Source organism: Staurois parvus, unplaced genomic scaffold, assembly GCF_062004578.1.
Source record: "Staurois parvus isolate SC_StPar_1 unplaced genomic scaffold, SC_StPar_1.0 ptg000818l, whole genome shotgun sequence".
Taxonomy (NCBI): Eukaryota; Metazoa; Chordata; class Amphibia; order Anura; family Ranidae; genus Staurois; species Staurois parvus.
In genome coordinates, this window is record NW_028318614.1 from 9,833,807 (window position 1) to 9,859,627 (window position 25,821).

Here is a 25,821-nt window from a genome sequence, read left to right on the forward strand (position 1 = left end):
AGACTGTAAATTAGTATCTGTGTTTTCAGTCTGCTAGATTAGGAGACGTGGCCAGCCGCTTGCACTTATGGTTCTGAAAAAAGCTACAAAACATGTGTTTTATACTTTAATCTCATCAATTAACAGAGACTTCTGCATCAAAGAGAACAATTAGTTTTCTGGCCAGAAGAGAAACAATTAGGATCATAGTGATCTGCTGTCCCTCCAAGCACAGCTCTGTTTATCCATTCTGTTCTGGGTGCACTAACCCATTGATGTCCATGTTAACATACACATTTGCAAAATCATGGATGACCACTTTGCAATGACCAGCTGGTCCTTGGCAACCAATAGAACTAACAGCAGTAATTGTCCAGTAAAGCCTACTCTCACGTGGGCAAACTAAGTTACCTAAAGGGTTAATCCACCTTAATGATTTTTGCTAAAAACATCTTTATACAATACAACATCCTTAATACAATAAAGTATATGGAACCTGGTAAACAAATGGCACTTTTGGGAGCGGGTACCTGATTTTGATAGGTTTTGAAGTTTTCCATCACACGTGACTGGTCCCAGAAGACTGCAGGACCATTCACAATGCACAGCGCGGCTCGCACATGCGCAGTGGGTACCCAGCTGTCCCCACAGTAAACATGTCGGCATAACAGGAGATGAAAATGGGTGGGGTGAGCACACCGCTGCATTATGGGACAGATGAGTGGCTGTTTAAGTCACCAGCTACAGTTTTTACACAGGAGACTGGAGCTCCTCTTTAATATGCAGTGCTCTGTTTAGTAAAAGAATGCTTACTTTTTAAGCCACGTATTTCATTGCTCTTTCCTCTCCATCCTCTAGATAGCAGGATGTACCAAGTGCTGGATGCACAAATTCGCAAAGGAACATTCTGCTTTGTTCCTTATCAATGCATGCATGTGTAGTCTGCTGTCTTTCATAGCTCAGTATTTTGAGTCAGCGAAAGAGAGCAGCCTGGGCATGTGTCAGTAGTGAATGAAGCCAAGTGCTAGATCATAAGTTTCTAGAGCTGTGCATCCAATGCTCAGTATGGCAATGTAACATACAACATCATTCCACACTGTGGACCTTTATGCACACAGAAGCTATCAGTGAATATAGGTAGCCTGTGATGACAATTAAATTACCATTGTAATAATCCAACATGCGTGCTGCCACATACAGGTATATGTGTAGATAGGTATCTGCTGTTCTGTGTCCCATCACTTTATGTACCAGAGATAATGGCCACCAAGACCAGTAGTGAGGGTGAATCTCCCCAACTTGGGACACAGACACCAATTAAAACCTGGTGTTTGAGTGTGAAAATCAGAGCCCCACACCACGATTTAGACTCCAATTTAGAGGTTTTATTCAAAAGAAATAGCAGGTGTGATACTAACGCGTTTCAGGAACCGTGCATTGTCCCCTTCATAATATCTACAGTATCAACTATTAGAGACCTAAATTGAAAGTTTAAAACTGTGTTACAAGCACTTATCAGCTACTGAAGCAATGCAGATTTGCACACTCAAACACCATTTCTACCATCCAAGGCCGCTGGACTGACTCCTCAGTTTGCAGGAACAGTCCATCTATCGCCTGGATTCTCCATTGGGATATTAACAAAATTAAGACCCAAGTGTATCTACCTGAGGTTCCAGTGCCATCCATCTATTACTTAAATCAATAAAAACCTGACAGATTTTACACTTCCTTACTGAATCAAAAACTAAAAAAAAGTTTTTGCTTTAACATGTTCCCACGGGAGTAACACATATGTGCGTCAGTATGGCGGGTGGGTCTAACATATGTTTCCATAGGGCTCTGTTATTCTGTGCTGGGAGTTCACTCACTGCACACTTCCAACATACTGACAGATTTTGCTGACAGCTGTAGTCACTGTTTACAATTGGGAGTGGGTTGGACAAGCTCCCAATCACGTGTCTGCTGTGACAGCCAATCACTGTGATCTACTGATCAGGAAATCTGCCTCCTGGTGTGAAAGCAGTATTAAACCCAAAAGCAAACATTTATTATATTGCAGCTTACCAATTCTTAGATGTGATGGCTGCATTAGTTTTCTTTTTCAGGCTTTCTTACTTCTATTTTCACCTAATGGCCATTAAATATGTTGTTTTTCAAAAGAACAAGCTCACTTGCAGATGTATTAGTTACAGGGATGAGACAAACCATTCAACACTGACAGAGGTGCTTACTATGATCAATTTTATTTATGTATGTAAAACCTTTATCTCAAAAGAGAAAAAAACTTTAGCTGTAACTGCTTATTAAGTATTTCATAGAGTTTGGCTTTAATTTGTTAGTGTATTTAATTCTGCTTGTATATCTAACACTCCCCTCCTGCCATACTCACAATGTTGCTGCCAACGGTGCCCCTGTGCTCCTTCATTCAGATTGGGGGTACACTAATACAGGAGGTGTGTTACTGGCCAGATCACCAGATGTAAAGAGAATGTGAATAAGGCCAAAAAAGGAAAATGAATGCAGTGACCACATTTATTGATTGGTAAGCTGCAATGTATTCAATTTTTTTCGTTTTGGGTTTATTATTGCTTTAACTCCACCTAAAAGACCAGCAAGAGGCAGCAAAAAATAATTAAAGACACTTTAAGAGAGATAGCATACAACTGATTGCTACTTTATAGACCTCTAAAACAAAGAAGCTTCCTACTAATCCTCCATAGAGGTTACAATTTTGTTGTTATGCTGCGGCGAGCTCTGGAATAAAAATGGTTAAAAGATCCTCAGGCTGTTTTTATAGTCAGTTTTCTTTCCATGGCTGGCAGTCTGTATGCAGCGATAATTCATGCTTTCATGTTTCAATAATTACACTAACTGGCAGCACTTTTGATAGAGGGATAATGGAGTTGTAATTGATATGACAGCTGTAACTGTGACCTTCTTTAGGAACATCCACAGGTAGCATCCCACACAGCAAACCTTTGAGGACCGCTCTTTGGACAGCAATGTAACAGCTCACAGTGGCACCATACAGCAAATCCAATGAGAAAAGCAGACACTCCAGCTGCAATCGAAATGGTTTTACTGAAGCAAAAGCATCATAAATACAGCAATGTATTGGGACTTGCTGGACTCCTATATCAAGTAAAAAAGCAGTAACCATTATAAAATGCACACAGTATATAAAGGCTAACACCAAGAAAATTGCCTGTTCACTTTCCTGTATTTTTGTTTCCTTTTACTTACCTTGATTCTGTTTTCATGTAAGTAACCTACATGTCCTGGTGGCCACCAGATGTCTACTGTGACTCTGGTGATCAAATGCGTTGCCAAGCAACACTAGAATCTAGTAAGAAACATGCATGTGCAGTGAATTTCCAATGGATGCTTGGCACACTGTGCAGTGATTTACTATGGATGCCTTGCATCGGTGCCTGCACGCTACACGAATGTAAGCTCCTGTTTTGCATGCATTGGCGTGCCAAGGATTTGGACTCAGCAGAAAAAAAATCACTTCTATTTCTTACTGGTGATGTTTAATGGCTCAAACGTAAGTGGTAGGTGAGTTTAAGTAATGGGGTGGGCTTTAAAGGGGGCATTTTTAAAGGGTATATATAGTCAAAACATTTTTTAGTTTTTCATATAGTGGGGAATAATTGAAGGCCAACTCCTTCAGTCAGAAAACAGAAAGTAGACTTACCTCTACGTCTGCTGCACTTAAGACAAATCACTGGGTTAAGGCAATGTTTAACTCAAAACCAAAAATGTTATATATTGCAGCTTACCAATCAACAGATGTGGTGGCTGCATTAATTTTCTTTTCTTATTTTTCCCTCTGCTTTCACCTGGTGATCTGACCAGTAACACACCTGCTATAATACAATGCCCCCATTCTGGATGAAGGAGCACAGGGGGAACCTTTGGACAATAGCATTGTCAGTTTGGGTGGAGGGGAGTGTTAGATGTACTAGGAGATTTAAATACAATAACAAATTGAAGCTGAACTCCAGAGTACACTTTATAAACAGTTACAGCAAACTTTTTTCCTTTTATGATAAAGGTTTTAGATAAATAATTAAAGCTGATCATAGCAATCACCCCTGTCAGTGGTAAATAGTTTGTCTCAACTGTTACATCTGCAGGAAAGCTTGTTCTGTTGAAATAAAATCAGATGTACTAGTCAGATCACCAGGTCAAAATAAAGAAAAGAAAGCCTAAAATGTAAACTAATTAAGTAATCACATCTAAGAATCGGTAAGGTGCAATATAATGTTTGCATTTGGGTTAAATACCACTTTACATTTATTCTGAAACCAGCATTTCCAGGAATGCCAGATACCTGCTCCCCCAGAGTGCTCATTTCTTCCCCCTGCTAACACTGCTGTGACTACAGGACACAGTAGTGATGTGGATGGCAGCAAGAGGATCCAGTGAGTGTGAAGAATTTAATACTTCCAAAAATGTTGGTTTCAAAAGAACGTTCACCCAGTGATTCCTCATTAATGGAGTAGGATCCAAGAGGTTGGCAGGAGTAAGTATGTACTTCTTTACAGGTACAGCTTTTAATAGTACTTATAGTTTGGCAATAGGATCACTTTTGCTTTATGTTAATAGTAAAAACTAAAACTTCCAGTATGCTATTTTTTGAGTAATTACAATTCTGTGAAAACTGAATAAAAACATTGACCCATTCCGTAAATCAATCCTATCATTTTGTAAGTGTAGTTTTACTCCTGTAGGAGCATCAGAAATGCTGTCCAGGTCTTCCCCAAATGCTTTGCCCCACAGCCAGGCACATAGGCTTATGCAAACTTTTCTTCAATGACCAGTCTAGGGGTGTTATTTTTGTTGTTTTTATTTTTGGTGAACTTGGATTTTGAAGAAATTGGGTGGGATACTCCAAAAACAATAACTATGTACACTTGAGGACTTTAGATATTCTTTTGGATACGCTATGACAAAATCCTTGCTTGAAACAAACAGTAGACTAAGCTTTAAGGCAGCAGTAGTAGTAGCAACTAGAGTTGTTTTTAGGTAAGAGATTAAGTGGACAAAGCTCTGTGGAACACCAGCCAGTGTTCCCTTTAGCTAGACCCGTAGATGACTCCCTAGCACCAGAGGGAGTTAAGTAGCACACAGTCTGCAAGTTCCTTTAGGGTGTCTGTACTCATAAGGCCTAAAAGCAGATGGTTGCCGTCCTCCGTGATACCAGACCAGATCTTCAGTAGATGGCCTCTCAGTCAGCTCTTAGCAGAGGGCGGGTCTCGGCATTCAGGCCCTCAGGTCGCCCACCTGAGGCGTACGGTAGTAGATTTAGCAGCATTGCCTGGGAGGGCAGCATGCCCCCTCCAGGCTGGAGCAATCCTATACAGGGAAGACCCAGAACTCAGTGTGCTCACTGAATATATACAGTTACCCAGCATGTCTTCAGAGCCTCTCTCTCTGGGATAGGCCAGGGCTGTATCAATATTCATGCTGCCATCTTTCCACACCTATCATCCGGAAACATCTCAAGTTTTCTGGATGCAGAGGGATCTATCAGGCTGGCAGCAGCTGAACATACTGAGCAGACCTGGCATGCAGAACATATCAGCACTCTTTACAGTGTGCAAGTTATGCTTTTACCTAACAACAATTACAACCACACTGTCTATAGTATGACAAATAAATTTACCAATCAAACACACACTAAATCTTATCTATCTAAACCTAGCACCTATCTAGGAGGGTGCTACACAAGCATTTGACAGTAAATAGTAAATAAGGTAAAAGTAAGGAAACTATTTACAAACGCTGTGGAAGTAGCGGGAATACTGTGCTTTGCAGTTGGTTTAGAAATGGTCAGATATAAAGTGTGTTGTTATAATGGACAGCGGTGAATTTTTTCCTAAGAGAATAAATCTAATTCCCTCACTACTTGGCTAGTATTCCTGCAGCATATTTCATAATGCATTATAGAAATGGAAGGGTTAAAGTGCCACGTAGCATAATTGTCATAGACGATACATATTCATGGAAACAGAGCAGCAGGCCTTAAGCCCAGGACGAGCCACAGAGACACTTTCCAAGTCCCATCTCCTGTGCACATGCATAAATAAGAGAAATCAGGCTTCAGCCTCCTGTGTGAATAGCTTAAAATAAAACAACCAGATGCCCCCTTATCCACAGGAGAGATGTTGCCAGGAGAGAGTGGTATGTCCTTGATTAGCAAATACAGCAGCATGGATCATAAGTCATATGTAATCATAGTGCTAGCTGCAGTTGGAACAATGTGATGGTAACTGACCTGACTTGTCTTACTTTCATCTAGCAACGTGGCTTCCAAGTTCTGGACAATGCTTGCCCTGCTACTAGCTATTATTTCTATGCATTGCCCTGTGTGCCGACCTATTTATGGTACTGGTACACTCAGAGACTCCAAGACACAGTATATTAAAGTGGACTTCACGGTTTGCATGAATCATTAGGGCGGAGTCAGCAAGCATTACAAAATCACATTATTATTCTGAGTATAAAAAAACCATCTTTACTGACATGATTAAAAACTATGCTCCTGAACAGTGTAGCATGGACTAAAGATCACATCCTCTCTGGCTACTAGGAGCATGTTAGGGTGACAGTCCCTGTCTGCTAGCTTTACAGTTATTTATTATTTATTTCAGGTACTTATATAGCGCCATCAATTTACGCAGAGCTTTACATATATATATATATATTGTACATTCACATCAGTCCCTAACCCTCAAGGGGTGTACAATCTACAGTTAGATAAGCACAGTCTAAATATATAATAAGAAGATGGCTGCCACATGTACATATGTAAGCTATATCTAGAAACAATGCTTTTGAAACATTAACACAATTTGATAGAATAATTGATATTACATGAAAGGACCAGGCTCTGTTTGGTTCTGCACCCCAGCTGCAGGTGCCAACACCCTAAAGGGTTCATCTACTCAAGGGTGACCAGATGTCCCCATTTTCTGGGGACAGTCCATAATTTTAATGCACTGTTCCAGTAAAAAAATTTCCCTGATTTTTTTTCCAGCTTTAATAGTGACATCCCTGGCCCAGGCAGCTGCAGAGTAATCTATCTTAGCATCTGAGCTGGGTTATTAATGATGTCACAGGCTGATATGTCCTCATCCAAGTCCTTCTCTTCTTGTGTATGTACTCAGTGAGTTTTTTTGTCATAGGGCTCACAGGGACAGGTATGCGGACATGGCTGCATGGATGGAGTCTGTGCGGTCGGGTCTATGCACCAGTCTCTGTGTACCTTTTTAAACTTGGCTGTGCAGGTGAGTCCATATAGCCCATGCATAGCAATTCACTTTATATTGGCTGCCTGCACCTATGTAGCTCAGCACTGGTACTAGAAATAAAGAAACTGCTCTTCGTGCTGCATGGATCCTGAGCACCCACGTGCATGGGTCTGAACGCCAACTTCATTTACATTAATGGGTCTCCAATGTGACTTTGGAGGCTGATTTTGATGCGACTTTGATCTGACTTAACATTCCCTGGACCAAAGTCGCATCAAAAGTCACACCAAAGTAGTGCAGGCACCTATTCAAAGTCACTGCAACTTTAAATCACACAGATTTGAACGGGTGCCATTGAAAATAATGGGCTGCAACTTGTCATGCACATCAAAGTCGCATGACATGTCGTACAAGTGTAAATCGAGCCTAAGGAAACACGTGCAACCCTGTGAGTCTTCTCTTTTCTGATATGTTTTACCCTATCAAGGGCATGATCTTTACAATCTAGTCAATGTAGTCCTTAATTTGTTAGCAACAGAGTGTTGTTAACAATCAAAAAAAGTAAGTTTGTATTAGGGTGATATCATCAAGCTTTTAAGCGATCTAAAGAAGAGGCCAGCGTGCCTAGAAAGCTTGTACTACAATCTATTATGTCCTCAAAGCAGACCTTCATTCAATACTGCAACTAATTTGCACCTGGCTCCCCCCTTCCAAAACTAGATTAAACATTTCATTTTTTTATATGTGTTTATAACACTTTTATTTCTGCAGCACAGCACTTTCTTCTTTCTCGCCAAGGCAAAAATGTCAATACGCTCCCCAGGCACTAACAGCAGTGGGCTTTGGGGCCCACCGGAGACCTGCAGCATATCTGTGCACATACAGAGGGGGTTTCCCAGGCATGTGCAAAGGTGACAGGTATGAATTTCCAGATCTCAGGTACCTGTGCATATATGCAGAAGAGCCCTTTAGCGCATCTGCACATGTGCTGGATTTTTAAACACATGCACTTAAGGTGGGATGAAATTACAGAGGATGGAAATTCCTCTTTAATATAGTGAAGTGCATTAGAGGATGGAAGACTGGTGGGTTGCACTTGTTGTCTTGAACAAAAAACTCATTGAGCGCTGATACAGTGTGGTTTTGACATCATTATTAAAATTAACATGTATGTCTGGCCAAAAAAAAAAGAAAGATTCAGTATATCTATACAATGCATGCTCATTTCTCCATGTTTATTCCCCTTAAAAATGCAGCAAGTACTGAAACATACCCATTGATCTGTCAGAATTCTAGAGTGCTCTTAGTTTATTCTATGAGCTAACACATGACTAGTGCACCAAAGATCGGTTCATCCAGATCCCCTTACCTATAACTCTTATTTAAATAAAAACATGACACCGTTTTGGAGTAAATGGCCAACATGGCCTTTTATTATTAACCACACAATATTAAACACCAAACCAATTCCTTATACAGAAACATACCAATTTGTTGTTGGTCTTCGAAGGCCCCATCCACAAAATTATCCGAAATGCACCTGCGGACCCCATATACCAACAGGCCTCCAGCCGCAACCACCCAGCTCGGAGACAACCTTACCGTCCGCAGTGCAGCACCACCACATTCCAGTTAAACCTTGGTTAACTGGAATGTTCCCCGGGCACACCATACCACCGATGGGTCCCACACCATTCTCTGTACCTTCCAGATAATACCCGCCTCCAAAGACCAACAAACCGCCCATGAACCGCAGAACCCCCATTCCTCATAGAAGAAACCAAAACTCACCAAATAGGGAGGGTGGGAGGGAAGCTCACTCACCAACGTCCAGCTTCCGAATGACCGCCCCCCACCCAGACCACCCCACCTAAAGGTGCCAAGGAGACCACCCACGTTCTCCCTCTACCAACCAGCTCCCACCTATACATTTTCAAACCCCTTGCACTGACTTAACCCTTTCTAGCCTTCCTTACCCACTCTAGGCCTAGTCATGCCTGCCCTGCGCTACTTTTCTCCTGTCATTTACGCTACGGGCATTACTTGACTAGTGCACCAGAGATCGGTTCATCCAGATCCCCTTACCTATAACTCTTATTTAAATAAAAACATGACACCGTTTTGGAGTAAATGGCCAACATGGCCTTTTATTATTAACCACACAATTTTAAACACCAAACCAATTCCTTATACAGAAACATACCAATTTGTTGTTGGTCTTCGAAGGCCCCATCCACAAAATTATCTGAAATGCACCTGCGGACCCCATATACCAACAGGCCTCCAGCCGCAACCACCCAGCTCGGAGACAACCTTACCGTCCGCAGTGCAGCACCACCACATTCCAGTTAAACCTTGGTTAACTGGAATGTTCCCCGGGCACACCATACCACCGATGGGTCCCACACCATTCTCTGTACCTTCCAGATAATACCCGCCTCCAAAGACCAACAAACCGCCACAACACGCTGGGTAAGCCCTTACCCATGCGTGCCCCACCACAAACGGACTGCTCTCTGCACACCATCCTGTAAACCCAGAGACCACAAATCCGTCCCAATTGCGTTAAGATGTACCCCATCAGTCCGCAAATACCACCAGGTATCCACCTCCAACTCCAAATGCCGGACCACCAACCCCCCATTCCGAATAAAAAAGCGTCCCACCTCCTTGTTGACCTTTATCCGCGCTTTATTAAGCCGCTCCACCGACCGCGCCAAACGCCAAGAGGCGCGGGCCACCATATCCGACCATACCAACACCATGTCCGGATAATCCCTCTGCAATAGCAGAAAGTCCATCTTTACGTCCCTCACCAACTCCCGCATGGACCGAACTCCCAGATCATTACCCCCCGCATGCAACACCAGAACATCCGGTAGCCTATCCAGACTAGAAAAACGCCGAACTTCAGTCACCACACGACCCCACAACATCCCTGGCACACCAATCCATCGCACGCAAGCCTCCTGTCTAGGCAATCCCAACTGTCGCCCATTAGGCCTCACATCCGCCCGCCTGGCCCCCCAAAAAACGTAGGAGTGACCCAGGATCCACACCAGGCGCACCGCTCCATCTGAAATAAAAGAGCAAGAACTACCACCAGAACAAAAAAAAAAAAAAAACGGCACAGAGACAGAACAAACTCCCCCCAACCCAGGGACACCAACCCGGGATCCAACCTTAATCAACCCAACAGATGCGGACGAATGTACAAGCGAAACCTCTGGGAATCCCATCTACCAATACGTTTCACCGCCGCATCTGACAAACCCCACCGGGCAGCCTCAGTAGCCGCCCCAATCCGAAATGAGTGAGAAGCATACAAAGATGCATCCAAACCCACAACCTTCAAACAGCGTCGAAAAACCGACACAAATTGAAAACGAGTCAACGGGGACCCATCCTCATGCATGAAAAAAGAGCCACTCCCCACCGGACGACGGGACAAAAAATCACGAACCGCCCGCACCGGGCACACTAAGGATGTAGGAAGGGCAAAAAACTTTACCCGCGCACCACGACCCAATTGGTCCGTCTTGGACCGACGGACGAACACCTCCACCCAATCACCAGAGACCCTGACATCATCCCCCAACAAACCCCCAAGAACGGATTTGGACGGACTGACAAGCTCCCCAACACGCAATGCCCCAAAGAAAGCCACTGCAAAGGCCGCCCGAAATAAACACACCTCAAAGTCTGAAAAGCAAACACAGCGCAGATGCTCAAACAACGATCCTAACAACTCGAAGGACACCGGACGACGAGAATCCTTACTGCGACAAGCCCTACGGTAACCCCGAAGAGCCTGTCGCACCCAAAATTCCTTCGTGAAGTCCCAACACCCTTGAAGCTTAAAGAGGAAGGCCAAGCCAGCCAACCGCCTATCCACCGCAGCAGCCGACACCCCCCGTTCCAAGTTCCTTGCCAAATAATACAAAACCGCCACCCCTACCTCCGGGCCCCACGGATCTATCTCGATCTGTTGTAACAAATCCCGCCACTCTCGCCAGACCTTCGAGTATGCCGACCATGTCGCCTCACTCACCGACCTCCGGATCCAACCTGCAACGACCCCAAGGCAATCTCCCACAGCCAGTCGGGACAAGGAACCCCGTGTTGCTCCGCCGCCGGCGCCAACTCTCGGAATTTGTCCCACTGAAAACGAGACAAAGCGTCAGCCAAGATGTTATCAACCCCAGGGAGATGCACAGCATGGAGAAAAACGTTCAGCTGCAGGCAACGCAACACTAAATGGCGAAGCAAGCCAACCACTGGTTGCGAGGAAGCCGAGACCCGGTTGATGACCTGGACCACCCCCAAGTTGTCGCAATGAAAACAAACCTTCTGATTCCTAAAATGTTCACCCCAAACCTCAACCGCCAATACCACCGGAAAAAGTTCCAACAGCACCAGGTTACTAAGGAAACCCGCCGCAGCCCAAGAAGAAGGCCACGGAGCCGCACTCCACCGCCCCTTAAAAAAGGCCCCATATCCCCCGGAAGCCGCCGCATCCGTGAACAATTCTAAGTCAAAATTACTGACTGGTCCCGACATCCACAGCGCCCGTCCGTTAAAGTCATCCAAAAAGGTATGCCAAATCCTCAAGTCTTCCCGATGTTCCCTAGTTAAACTAATGAAATGCAAAGGGGAAATAATACCCGCCGTCGCTGCCGCCAGCCGTCGGCAAAATACTCGCCCCATCAGCAGGATACGACAAGCGAAGTTCAGCTTACCCAGCAACGACTGCAAGGCTTGTAGCTGAATTTTCCGCTTGCCCAGCACCCCACGAATTTCCCCTTGTAGGGCTAACAATTTGTCCCCTGGCAGCCGGCACTCCATGGCATCCGAATCCAAAACGATGTCCAGAAAAGTCATCACTGAAGCCGGGCCCTCAGTCTTGTCCAAAGCCAATGGAATCCCGAAACGGTCAGCAACGTGTTGCAATGTAGCCAACAAAACCGCGCAAACCCTGGAAGCGGGCGGACCCACGCAAAGAAAATCATCCAAATAATGGATGACCGAATTTATCCCGGAGACATCCCGCACCACCCACTCCAAGAACGAACTGAACCGCTCAAACAAAGCGCAAGAAATCGAACACCCCATGGGAAGGCATTTGTCAACGTAAAACGAGCCCTGCCAATGGCACCCCAGAAAACGAAAACTATCCGGATGTACCGGCAACAAGCGAAATGCGGACTCAATATCTGACTTCGCCATAAGCGAACCGCGCCCATAACGACGAACCCAGAAAACTGCCGCATCAAACGATGTGTAAGACACCGAACAGGACTGCGGATCGATGTCGTCATTAACCGACCCCCCTTTGGGGAAAGACAGGTGATGAATCAACCTGAACGAATTCGGCTCCTTCTTGGGCACCACCCCCAAGGGTGAAACCACCAGATCTGAAAACGGAGCGCAAGAAAACGGCCCGCCCATACGTCCCAGCCCCACTTCCTTACTCAACTTCGCCGAAACCACCTCAGCATGCTGCACCGCCGACCGTAAGTTGCGAGCTAAAGGGGGGATCGAAGTCAAACTACACGGAATATGAAAACCCTCCGAAAACCCCGCCAACTGTAACCACCCCTGGCGCAGAACCAGGAGGGGGAGAAACCCCCGAGCTCCACCTGTCCCCTCCCTCCTGCTCTAGGACCCTGACACCCGGCGGCGGAAGCCACGCCGAAGCAGGCCCAGGGGCCCTACCCTCACCCTGCTCAAAACGCCGCAACAAATCCCTCAGGCCGAACATCAAATCGCCGAGACCCCCCCCTAAACCTGTCGCGGCCCTCTCCGCCGAGGCCGCGCCCCCGCCCCCCCCCAACAGGTCCCGAAGCGCAGAAGTGAATAAAATAGGGAACTCACCAGGCTGCCCAGGAGATGTCCCATCAGCCGCGCTTCCCGACTCCATCGCTGCAGAGCGGCCAGCTGTCACCCCCGCATCGGGTTCAGACAGCTCGCCCTCCGATCTGTTGACCTCCTCTTGACGGCTGCATGGCCTCCCCGTCCCAGGAGCCACGGGTCCCTCCGGGCCGTGCCGCAGCCGACTCCGCCTCCCGGCACCATCCACGCCCCTCGATGTCCCTGGTCTCCGTCCTGTCACGATCTCCTCAGCACTCTGCCCAGAGCCGCCCTTCTGCTGGATCCTCTTCAGAGCCGCCGCTCCATGCCGTACAGGAGGCCCGCCGACTGCAGCAGGGGACAGCCCGGCAGCTGCAGCGCTCCGTCTCCCACGTTGGGCTCCCTCCCTGGCATGCACCTTGCCAGTGGAGGAGCCGTTACCATCCCGTCTCCGTTGCCGTGCGGGCGGGGGGGAGGGGCTTCCTCCGTGCGAAACCCCGCCCACCGAGCTCCGCCGAAGCTGAGGATTCCTCCCGGCTCCCCCGCGAGCAGAGGCCAGAGAGTGCCTTGCCTGCGGGGCCGGAGGGTCCCGTGTGGGGCTCCTGATGCGGCGCTGAGCTCTGGGGGGTGGGGAGTCCGGGCTGAAGCGCTCCGGAGGCCGAGACCTCCGAGCACGAGGGCGCTCCCGCCCCTCTTCCTCCGGCAGTAAGCCCGGGCCCTGCGATAAGCCCGGGTCAAGGGACAAGTCTGGGTCCTGCAAAAAGGCAGAGACCCGGCTCTGCAACCAGTCTATTCCACGTGAGGCTGCCGCCTCACGCAGCTGGGCCACCAGACCATCCATAACAGCCCACTGTCCCAGGGAAAAGGCCCTAATGATGCTGGCGTGGGTAGGGTGTGAGGGGAGCTCACTGAAGCTCACTCACCAACGTCCAGCTTCCGAATGACCGCCCCCCACCCAGACCACCCCACCCAAAGGTGCCAAGGAGACCACCCACGTTCTCCCTCTACCAACCAGCTCCCACCTATACATTTTCAAACCCCTTTCACTGACTTAACCCTTTCTAGCCTTCCTTACCCACTCTAGGCCTAGTCATGCCTGCCCTGCGCTACTTTTCTCCTGTCATTTACGCTACGGGCATTACTTTGCCTCTGCTGTCCAATCCAAAGTCAGTGCCTGCGTGAGCACATAACTCTATAATACTACACACAAAATGTATCACAATGGAGAGGTTTGGTCCAAGAAAGCAAACCTTGTATGTTAAAATTAGTATTCAACACTGAACAAGGAGCTGGTCCCAGAATTGCTCATACATACTGATTGATAAACAGACCAGTAAGACTTAAAGTGCATTTCCCCTTTTGCAGCAAAATTGTGATAACTTCTTTGTTGCATGTCCTCATTCACATGGCAAAACTTAAAAAATAAAAATTACTGCTTACTTTTTTAGATGCTCTATTCTGGACCCTTCAGCAAGGAACCATTGAATAAAATTCTCTTTGCTTATGAGGGGCCTGGGCAGCTGTGTTTGCCATAATTACCGTACCCTGTCTGTACTGTGCAGGCAGATCTTCATTGCCAGTTGAAACTAGATTTGAACACTGTGGGGTTGATTTGCTAAAACTATAGACTGCATACTCTGGTGCAGCTCACCAATCAGATTCCATTTTTTTTGTCAAAACGTAATTGAAGTTTGAAGCTGATTGGCTCCCATGCACAGCTTCACCAGATTTTGTGTATCTAGTTTTAGTAAATCAACCCCAGACTATCCTAGCAAAGGGTTAGTGGTTTGTAGGCCAGACTTCTTGCATTGCATGTTAAAGAGGACAGACATGGAGCAGGCTTACTCTAACATTGCAGTCAGCCATGACACATTCTCATGAGAAAAGATCTAAAGTAAGAATTATTTAAATACACTGCTCAAAACAATTAAAGGAATTAGTAATCAGTTTCAGCTGCTTTGGTGTTAATGAAATTAACAACAGGTGCACTAGATGGGCAACAATGAGACGACCCCCAAAACAAGAATGGTTTTACAGGTGGAGTCCACTGACATTTGTTTCCTACTCATATTTTCTGACTGTTTTTTACTAGCTTTGCATTTGGCTAGTGTCACTACTGGTAGCATGAGGCGATACCTGGACCCTACAGAGGTTGCACAGGCAGTCCAACTCCTTAAGGATGGCACATCAATACATGCCATTGCCAGAAGGTTTTCTATGTCTCCCAGCACAGTCTAAAGAGCATGGAGGAGATTCCAGGAGAAAGGCAGTTACTCTAGGAGAGCTGGACAGGGCCTTAGAAGGTCCTTAACCCGTCAGCAGGACTGGTATCTGTTCCTTTGTGCAAGGAGGAACAGGAAGAGCACTGCCAGAGCCCTACAAAATGACCTCCAGCAGGCCACTGGTGTGAATTTCTCTGACCAAACAATCAGCAACAGACTTCTTGAGGGTGGCGTAAGGGCCCGCCGTCCTCTAGTGGGCCCTGTGCCCACTGTCCGGCACTATAAAGTTCGATTGGCATTTGCCATTGAACAACAGAATTGACAGTTCCGTCACTGGCGCCCTGTGCTTTTCACAGATGAGAGCAGGTTTACCCTGAGCACATGTGACAGACGTAAAAGGGTCTGGAGAAGCCGTGGAGAAAGTTATGCTGCCTGTAACATCGTTCAGCATGACTGTTTTGTTGGTGGGTCAGTGATGGTCTGGGGAGGCATATCCATGGAGGGACGCTCAGACCTCTACAGAATAGACAGTGGCACCCTGACTGCCATTGAAATCCTTGACCCATTATCAGACACTACACTGGTGTAGTGGGTCCTGGGTTCCTCCTGGTGCATGACAATCCCAGCCTCATATGGCGAGAGTATGCAGGCAGTTTCTGGAGGATGAAGGAATTGATACCATTGAATGTCCCCCATGCTCACCTGACCTAATCCAATAGAACACCTCTGGGATATCATTTTTCAGTCCATCCGATGCCGCCAGTTGCACCTCAGATTGTCCATGAGCTCAGTGATGCCCTGGTCCAGATCTGAGAGGAAATATCCCAGGACACCATCCATCGTCTCATTAGGAGCATGCCCCGACATTGTCAGGCATGCATACAAGCACTTGGGGGGCCATACATATTACTAAGTACCATTTTGAGCTGCTGCAATGAAGTTTCAGTAAAATGGACAAGCCTTCTGCATCATTTTTTCACTTTGATTTTAGGGGTGTCTTTGAAATCAGTCCCCTGTAGGTTGATCATTTTAATTTCTATGTAACGATGGGGCATCCCTACATTCCTAACACATTACGCAGTCCATATCAGTATGGATATCCAGCATGATATTTTCCCCCGTTGAGATCTGATGTGTTTTCAAAGTGTTCCTCTATATATATATATATATATATATATATATATATATAATATTATAATATATATATAAAATGTTTAGGCTTGGATGTGAATGGGAACACATAACAAACATTTAGTGGGGTTTTCTCAAATCTTACTTCAAGTGGAAAAAAAACACTTTAAGCTAAGATGCAATACAAAGCGAGAGGCAACATATTTATTTATTTGAGATCCATAGAAAACAAGTACTCTGGGGAAGGAGGTTATTCTTCAGAAGCATATGTCATGTTTGCACTTGTTTAGTATGGACCTGAACTAAATGGACAGCCTTTCTTATGAAGCACAGATCGAGCCTCGCCGTTCTCTATTTCTCAATTGGCACTACAGAGTTAATACTCTTTATTCTCTAATCAGCTGATTGAATGACTGTAGCCATTTTCAGATAAATGTAAATCCAAACGAGCCGGGAGCTTGTTGCTAGTGGCCTATGAACTCAATCAATTTTAAGCACCAGTCTGGTTTATTCATTAAAGTCGTTCTGGACACAAACATTTTCTCTTGTTTGGAAAATCACACACATTTAAAGATTTGTTTCACATGGCCAAATTCAATAATGAAACGGCTGTAAAACCATCGGAAAGACATTAATTAACACTTCAGTGTCTGGTGGCTGGCATGGTTGCCCAGTGTACCTGATTTCCAGAGACAATTCTTTTGATTGAATATTTTTCCATGGATATGTTAGTCCCCGAAAAAGTTCCCAATTTGCTTTATTGACAATTTGCACAATTCCTTATCTGCGTTATTATTATTCTATATCAATGATATCAGGACTTTTTTTCGTGAAAAATTACCGGAAAGCAGTATTTAAAATGTGAAGGGATTTATACTGTATATTTTAGGTGTGGAGCTGTGACATATGAAGGCATATAAGATTTTGTGGTTTTCTGAGACAATATTATGTGTAACAATGTATCCCTGGGACATTATTGTTTGATGGGTTGCAAAGTGTTCAAGGTATTTATCTTATATTTTTGGCAACCGTGGTAGCTCCCACCAAAACTCAGTATTATAGATAAACTGCATTTAGGCTTGTGCTCAGTTGTGACTTTGTGTGCCAATGTGGCAGTCACTTCTGCTGGTCTACCTAGGGAGGTGTTGGTTACTGGTAATCTGTATAGAGACAAAGCCAAGAACACTTGGGTAGCATATTGGTCAACAGTTTCAGGTTTTGTTGCTTAGCTTATCCGGGAACTAAGTGGAGCCAAAGTGGTAAGTAGTCTTTTCTTGACATTAGGCAAATTATATCAATTTGATTTGTTTCAGGATTTCATCTGGGAACAATGTAGTTTATACAATGAACATGAATGGCTAATACTCCAAAATGGCTAGGTACTTAAACCTGAGGTTTAAAGATGAAGAAAGGTTATGCTTATTTTTGCATAGTTACATTGGTCCAGCTTGCATGTGTCATACCTGTGGGATCCTCATGGAAGGTGGAAATCACTGTAGCAGGTACCACTACTACATTGATTGCCCTTAGCTTATGGGTCCCGTGCTGAGCAGCTGCCCTGCTACTTAGTGAACACAGGAAGTATCTTGTTTGGCATGGGCACCATTCAGAGAGCACTTTGCATTTTCACAATAAATGCAAATAGTCATCTGATTGGACAAGGTAAAGATTATCATGTCACCCCCACTCCGCCTAGTCCAATCAGAGAACACTTTGCATTTATTGTGAAAATGAAAAGTGTTCTAAAAATGGCACTATTGTCAATTGGGTAACCTCCTGTGTTCACTAAGTAGCAGGGCAGGGGACCCAGATGCCAGTGGCAATCACTGTAGTAGCAGTGCCTTCTACAGTGATCTCCAGGTTCCACAGGGATTCCACAGGTATGACACATGCATACTTACATTGGTCTACACTCTACCAATGTAAATGTGCAAAAATATGCATACTTACACATACAACCCTCGCCCCCATCAACATGCCTCTGGACCTCTGTGGTTCTCTATGCAATGCAGTAAAATCATGGCTGGTGGGAGGGGTTGGCAGGGTGCTATATGTAGCTTCCTGAAAACATTGCTACACACTGCTTCAGTACTCCTCTCAAAAGCCCTCAGCCCTGATGCAAGCAGTGGGCTGTCTTTTGGAAGGAGTTATGCAAATAATAAAATGGTTGGGTGTTAGTCTGAAGTTGTAGGTTTCCTAGGCAGGCTGTATTTGCATAAAGACCGCCCCAGATAACTCCCAGATGTGATGCTGTGCCTCCTTGATCGAAAGGACTGTAATGCTATGAATGAAAGAGGAAAACCATGTACTGTATACTTCCCTAGGTGAATGCAGCATCAATCCAATGCTGCATCTGCCCCCCCCCAGCTCTGCACACCAGCTCTGTGGTATTTGATCGCTCAGTTCTCTGTGCAGAGCTGGCGGGGGGCTGATGCAGCATTGGATTGAGCAGAGACCTAGGACTGTCAGTCTCCATTCTCTGCTCTGCTCCTCCAGCTCTCACTGGAGCTCTGGGCTGTGGAGGGGAGTGAGGAGCTGGCTCAGGCTCTTGGCGGATCACTGAGAGGCTGAGCCAGGTGCTGGTCCAGGGTTATGGGTTGATCCTGACCATATAGCTGAATCTTCTCAGAGCCTAGACCAGCTCTGTGATGTCAGCTGACAGCAGACTTTAGCCCACTGTCAGCTGAAAACGGGTCACAGGAGTGCCGAACGAATGGCACTCCTGTGATACATAGAAGTACAGCCAAAAAAGCTTTAGCTATACTTCTCCTTTATGGCTGGGAAGGAAGGAGCTATATGCTTGATGTCCTCCATCCAGAAAATGAGACAGACTGTATGTGACGCGTTGAAGCTTCTAATGTACACCATGAGAAACTCACAGGGGTTGACTTACTAAAGGCAAACAAACTGTGCAGTTTGCAAGTCAGCTGCACCAGAGCTTAGTAAATGAGGTGATAAGGCTGGATTTTAGATTTCAATATAAATCTGCTGTTTACCAGTTCTTGACCTCTATAGCATAGCTTCTGTCTACAGAGCTGGGACGTGGGTGGAGATGACCTGGTGATGTCATTGCATAGTCAAGGATTTAAAGAAACCCCTCGCTGGTGCTGGCTTCTTCTACTCAACTTCCTCCAGGTGTCGAGCTGCACTGTGGCAGAATGTAAACTGAGCTGTGCTTGTTCAGCTCAGTGTACATTCCAAAGAAGACTGTGAGCAAGCAGGTAGTTTTTTTTTTGTCTGTCTCTTCCGCAATAAAGAGCCTGCTTGCTCCCAGCTTTTGAAAGCAGAAATTAAGTTACTCTTTTTTTCCAAGTTTAATTGCTTCCTGCCCACCAAGCATTACAGAATGGTGTTGGAGGCATTGGCCAAGCTAATGACTGCAGACACAGTAGGGGTGATTTACTAAAACTTGAGCATGCAAAATCTGGGGCATCTCTGCATAGAAACTAATCAGCTGTCAGGTTTTATTGTCAAAGCTGAATTGAACAAGCTGATTGGCTACCATGGACAGCTGCACCAGATTCTGAGTACTCCAATATTAGTAAATCTCCCCCACTGTGTGTTGACACTACAACTTGCACCCGTGCACAGTGGGTGACTGTGCCACTTTTCCATTGAAAGCAGTGGCCTAGTGTTATTACTCTGCTCCAAGAAAACAAAAAAGCTGTAACTGAAAAGATTTTCAGGTTAAAACTATGAAAAAGAACTTCAGATATTGAATAAAACAGGCACACTACACGACAGGGACAGTTGGGCTGGGGAAGAAAAAAGGTTAATTGATTCTAGATGTCTTCCAGCTAGGAAATGAGAAGAACTCTATCTGACATGCTGCAGCTTCGAATGCACACTGTAAGCTGCTAACAGTGTTCCATGGTACAGAAGAGGGGCCTGTACAACTGTGCAAGATTGATGGTAAAGCTGTAGTTTAGATTTAAAGAATAAGTTCACCTTTTGACAAAAAATAATAAATGCACATTTTTTGCAGGTAAAAAAAATGTGCATTTATTATTTTTTGTTGCAGGAGCCTGTAAAGCATTGCACCAGAAATCAATCACTGGTGCCATGCAGATCTCCTACTGACCTGTCAATCTATTTGCTTGCCTGTGCGGGATGTATGGGCAAGCAGATATACTGACAGGAAGAATCAATGAACTACCACAGCACTCCACAGCACCATGGTAGTTCATTGAGAACTACAAACCAACAGCTGCTAAGACTGTGGGGACTTGTAGTTCATTCATTCACAGAACTCTGTGAATGCAGCCATGCTGATTTTAAAAACTGACAGCTAGTACAGGGAACTTCTCCCTATACTGCTGTCACAGGGAGGGGGGATCTAAAAATGGGTGGAACATGTAATGTGTTCCCAAAGGTGAACTTATCCTTTAAATACCTTTTTTGTGATGTTATTTGGGCCTGGAGAAAACAGTCAAATATTATGTAGCTTTACCCAGTTTGTAGAAAATTGTATTGTTTGTGAATTATGATTACATGAATTGCCTAAACTGTGTAATTCTCAACAGATCAGACACATCTACATGCAGGTATTCAGGCGCAACAAAACTTCCTACATGAGTAATTCTTCGGGTATAATCATCTTTGCTCTAAGCTCTAGAGTCTCTGTGTGCTATAGTTTCTGGATTAGGATGGTTATGGACCTGAAGGAAGATCTTATGTTTCAAGTGAAGGCTTGCAAAGCTAATAGCTGGTTGAGAACCAATTGATTCATCTTATGTCCAGTGGGATGCACCCATACATGCAGCTGGCTCCAACATTGGCTTCTATCTCCTGAAATCGAGGAACAATTTTACAAAGCATGGGCCTGTGCCATCTGCTGGCTAAATTTAGGAAATGCAGATAAGCGCTCTTGATCATACCTGTTCTGGCATATAACAGGTCATACAAATTCTTCTTACAGTGCTGTAAGTCCCTGTTATTGCAACAGTGGTTTGTTTTACAAACTGGATTCTTTGGTACTTACTATTTAACTGACTGCTGCCTGTCCCACCTTCTGGTCAGTGAAAGGATTGTCCATCATCTGCCTTGACCTAATACCTATACAACTCTGTCTGAACATCTGTCTTGTATATTGATTATGGTACTTCTCTGCCAATAAACTTTCAGCCCAGGTTCACACTTCTGCAGTGCGGCACATGTGCAAATCACATGCGAATTCTGTGCAATGGGATTTGAGCCATACATGTTGCATGGCTCAAAATGCACTGCACCTGCACCAAAAAGGTGCAGGACCCTTTTTTTGGTCCCCACTAGAATTGGATTGCATGGGTATTCACACCCATGCGATCTGATTCTGCACATTGCACTGCGTTTTGCAAACCGATTTCAGGGTGTTGTTAACTTAACCTCCTTAGCGGTATTCCCGAGTGTAGCTCGGGGTAACATTTCAGTACCAAGAGCGGTAACGCCGAGCTACACTCGGGAATACCATGCGGCACTGCTCCGGCATGTGTTCTTCACTTACCTTACCCTGCGCTCCCACGATGTGTCCCCTGCAGCGTCCCCAGCCATCTCCTCCGGCCGATGCCGGCATCCGGCTTCTGTGTCCTGTCCCTGTGACGTCGGGACGTACGGGCGCCGCCGCCAGCGGCGGGAAATTTAAAAATTTTAAAAAATGTCATTTTTTTTTTTTTACATTTTACATAGTAAAACATTGCTGTCTCAACCAATTTCACATACATTTTGTCCCTAGTGCTTTGTCCTGTGCCCTGCCTGCATTTTGTCTGTTCTTTCTGCCTGGAAACTGAGAAACGTCCATGGCGTCCAAAAAGTGTCCCTTTAGGTCAAAAGCGGTTTAGATCAGCTAGAGAACAGTGATAGTAAATCAGAACCACTTGCAGAATTGAGTGATAATGATTCGTGGGGAAATTCATCATCAGACACTGAAAACGATTTTGCGACTGAGCTCAGCGATGTGCGAACTTGGCGCTATATTTCAAATTTCAGTGTTTTTGGTTTGATTATATTATTGAATTAAATTTTTTATTATTTTTATATTATTTTTATGATTATTTAATAAATTATAATTTATGATTTTGTGTTTCAAATTTTATCATACCCGGGATGTTTACTAGACTCTTGTTAGGACAGATTTCAGTGAGTTATTCCTAAATATTACAGGCCTACAATTAAAAAAATACATATTTCCATGCAAAAAAATGGTACCGCTTTCAGCACCAAAAATCTGAAATAATCATACCGCCAGGGAGGTTAACATACACACTCGCAGCGGTTCGCATGAACGGAGTGCAATTATGATGCGGTGCAGAATTTGCACAGATACTGGTGCGAATTCCACACCACATCAGTGTGAACCCAGGCTCAATGTGTTAGCTGTTGTCAATTGGATATCAGCCCAAACCCACAGCAGTCTCCTCAGTAGAGATGACACTTACAATGTAATCCATACGTTCAAAGAGTGCTTAACCCACTAAAATTGGATTCACCTTTAACCTTTTGGAAGTAGAAACTGGGAGTTGAAGTTCTAAAAAAAAAAAGAAGTCATTGTTGAACTAAAAAGGCAAGTGACATCCCATTTCAAGTAGGATAATATTCAAATCAAGAAGCTCCCACACACTTTTCAATAATAAAGACTAAATCTACAAATATAATTTCTTCCAGTTAACTTATGTCTTAAATCAGCTTTGACCTGAGTGGAACCTTTTTGGTTGTTCACCTCTATAAATGCGTTATTTTCTTTTATAGACTTATTGTAAATATATTTGTTGTTTTTAATTCCTATAACTTTGGAGTCCTCAGTCTTGAGAAAGACTGCAGAATGTGGGAATGCTCTAGTGAATGTTTTTTCCCTGGATTTAGAAGTCTGACACTTTCCAAGTGCATTGTTCCCTTTTCATTGTTATTTCTAAGGCTGCAAGTAGCTAAAAATAAAAATTATGTCATACAACTGTTTTAAAATAGCTACAGAAGATACAGTATATAGGTACTTCTTTTCAGAGAGTCTGCTGACTATTGCTGCTCCATCTGGCAGGGGAACAATAAGCATTGCATGTTTTTATCTTATACTCAGGAACTGTCTCATCTCCTATTTCATCATCCGAATGCAAAAAGGGTTAATTCAGGAGTGGCTCCAACACGTCTCGCAGGCTCTATAGCAAGTGTGCCGCATGTCTGACTAATCTGAAAAATCATATTTCAAGCTCTGCACAGTTTGATCATAAGGTTAATTAATCCTTTCTTGTAGTAGATTAAAATAACAGCGCCTCATACGTTGTCAGTAGGAAGGACAGAACATAAACCCATGCCCTGTGACCGTCAAAATCCATTTATACGGTCAGCATTTACCAGGATAGGAACTTGTCTTATCCTTTTGTTTGGATGCTTTTTTACCTCTGGTTGTCAGCTTGACTTCATGGAATAATATATGATGGAAAATGTGTGTTTAAAAATGGGAACAATTATGTAACTCTTTGTCAACTTGTAACTTTGTCACCATTGTCACTTATACAGTAATGTTAAGACATATAACTGTACCTGAGAATCCATTCCCAGGCTAGGTCCATCCTATGTTTTGAATATACGGCCTGAAACTAGACATCAGGGTCTGGTGGTCTTACCTATCCTATCTTATGATGAGACCAACCAAAATGTATCTACTGCTGTAGACTGAAGATGTAGATACTGTGGTCTGTCATAACTGGTCAGAAATAAGCATTTTTTTTGGCCTTCAATCACCCACCATAAAGGCCTGTAGAACGTTCCACCAGCTGGAGAGGTCAATGGGACTGCCAGTTTGGTGCTCCTGTAGCCGATGTGGTTCTCACAATTCATGCTTGTCCAGCACCACATTTCTCAGTTTTCTTTTATTTATTCTATTTTCCTCTATTACTGGAGGTTTCTAGGTCTCCCCACTCAGATAGTGTCTTACATATCAAAGAACCTTTCCTTAGACACCACTGGATTTTAGGCACAGTTTTCTACCATGCTTGCCAGCTGAAATACAAATGGTTAAAGTCAAGGCAAAAGTAGGTCAAACCTTCATCCAGTGAATTACCATTTTCATGTTATTGCAAATCCCTGCAGTAAAATGTGAATGTCATATTCTATGTAGTCAGTAGGTATTTCATTTATGGCCCAGAAATAATTCATGATTAATACAATGTTTATGTGCAAGGCTGGGAGAAGGACTATATGTATTCTGTAAAATTTGTGATGGAATCATAATGGTACAGAGCTCAGATTATACTCTATACCAAGAGACAAGGACAGATATGAGAGGGGCGTTGCACATAAAGGTAATTAGATTGAGTTTAGTATTGGATAGAGAAAACACTGGATGAAAAGGTGAAAGGCTGTATAGATGACTAGATGTGTTGGAGAGGTGGGAGGATGTATGGCAGAATGGATATGCTTGCAAGGCATAATAATCTAAGTAGAAAAAAATAATAGAGGTTAAGGTAATAGCATAGGATACAGAGGAATACAGATACATATATCACATATGATAAGAAAGGAGGAAGGAGCTGTAAGAGCAGAAGCAAAACATTAAAAGATAAGGGAAAGGGCGGCAGTACTAAGGACCAGAAATTAAACATGCCATTGACAATAAGCGATTGTTGCTCATTCATGACCATTTTGCCACTGTCAGGCAATGATCACTTTTACCTTATAGCTATTGTTCCCATTCAAGAAGGTTGACATTGGAGCTGCCCATGAGCAAAAAGTAATGTACACTCAGGTGAAACATGTACTGTATGCATGTCTTTGTAAATTTTGGTCTATCAGGACACTATTCCATGGTGGAATTATTTTCAAACTTCCAGTCACCGGTTGATGTTGATGATCAGATTTAGTCAAGAAGAATGAGATAGGAAATAGGAAAAAAGGTAAAGAATTCACATAGGGATGGGAACAAATTAAATGGGCAATAACAAAAGTGACCAAATTTACAATAGAGAATTTTGATATACATGGTCAAGCAAAGAGGTGTTATTACCATACAATCATATTAAAACTTACGAAAAAAAAACTTAATTGAAATGAGGATCGCATGTCCTAGCTCCTGTTCAACATGGGGATCATGCCATGGCAGGCTTAGCAGACCAGCTTAGACCTCCATCTACCTAGTCCCAGGCCATTCCAGCAGAATTTCACCATTCAGCCAGTTTGGATGGGAGATGTTCAGTTTGCCTCTGGAGCTCATCTCAGCGGAACAAAATTGCAACAATTCCAAAGGGACAGGGAAGGGCAAATGGTTGCTATGTAAAATGTCTGAGCTAAGCTGACTGTTCTTTCCTGAATCTGCTAAAATAAAGATAACAATACATGTAAAATTGATTTAGTGCAATCGTAATTTGATGTTTTTTGCCTTTGCATGCCACATTTCTTACCCGCATAAT

General features: G+C 44.2%; 2 protein-coding genes across 5 annotated transcripts in view; one reads left to right on the forward strand and one right to left on the reverse strand.

The window, feature by feature from the left end:
- Positions 1–25,821, forward strand: part of SYT7 (synaptotagmin 7) — a 529,323-nt gene that overhangs the window by 370,613 nt on the left and 132,889 nt on the right. The window lies entirely within an intron of this gene.
- LOC149444058 (uncharacterized) lies at positions 10,354–13,932 on the reverse strand. Its single transcript, XM_089654952.1, has 2 exons — positions 13,116–13,932; positions 10,354–11,423 (listed from the first exon to the last, which is right to left on the reverse strand). Exons 1-2 carry the CDS (start codon positions 13,930–13,932, stop codon positions 10,429–10,431), a joined length of 1,812 nt encoding a protein of 603 aa, XP_089511078.1. The 3' UTR covers positions 10,354–10,428.

Excerpts from the sequence above, each read along its gene's own strand:
- LOC149444058 (XM_089654952.1), bottom strand. The coding sequence starts at position 13,932 with ATGGATGGTCTGGTGGCCCAGCTGCGTGAGGCGGCAGCCTCACGTGGA. Across the intron at positions 11,424-13,115 it reads GACATCTCCTGGGCAGCCTG|GACGCTTTGTCTCGTTTTCA; the intron begins GTGAGTTCCCTA and ends AACATCTTGGCT.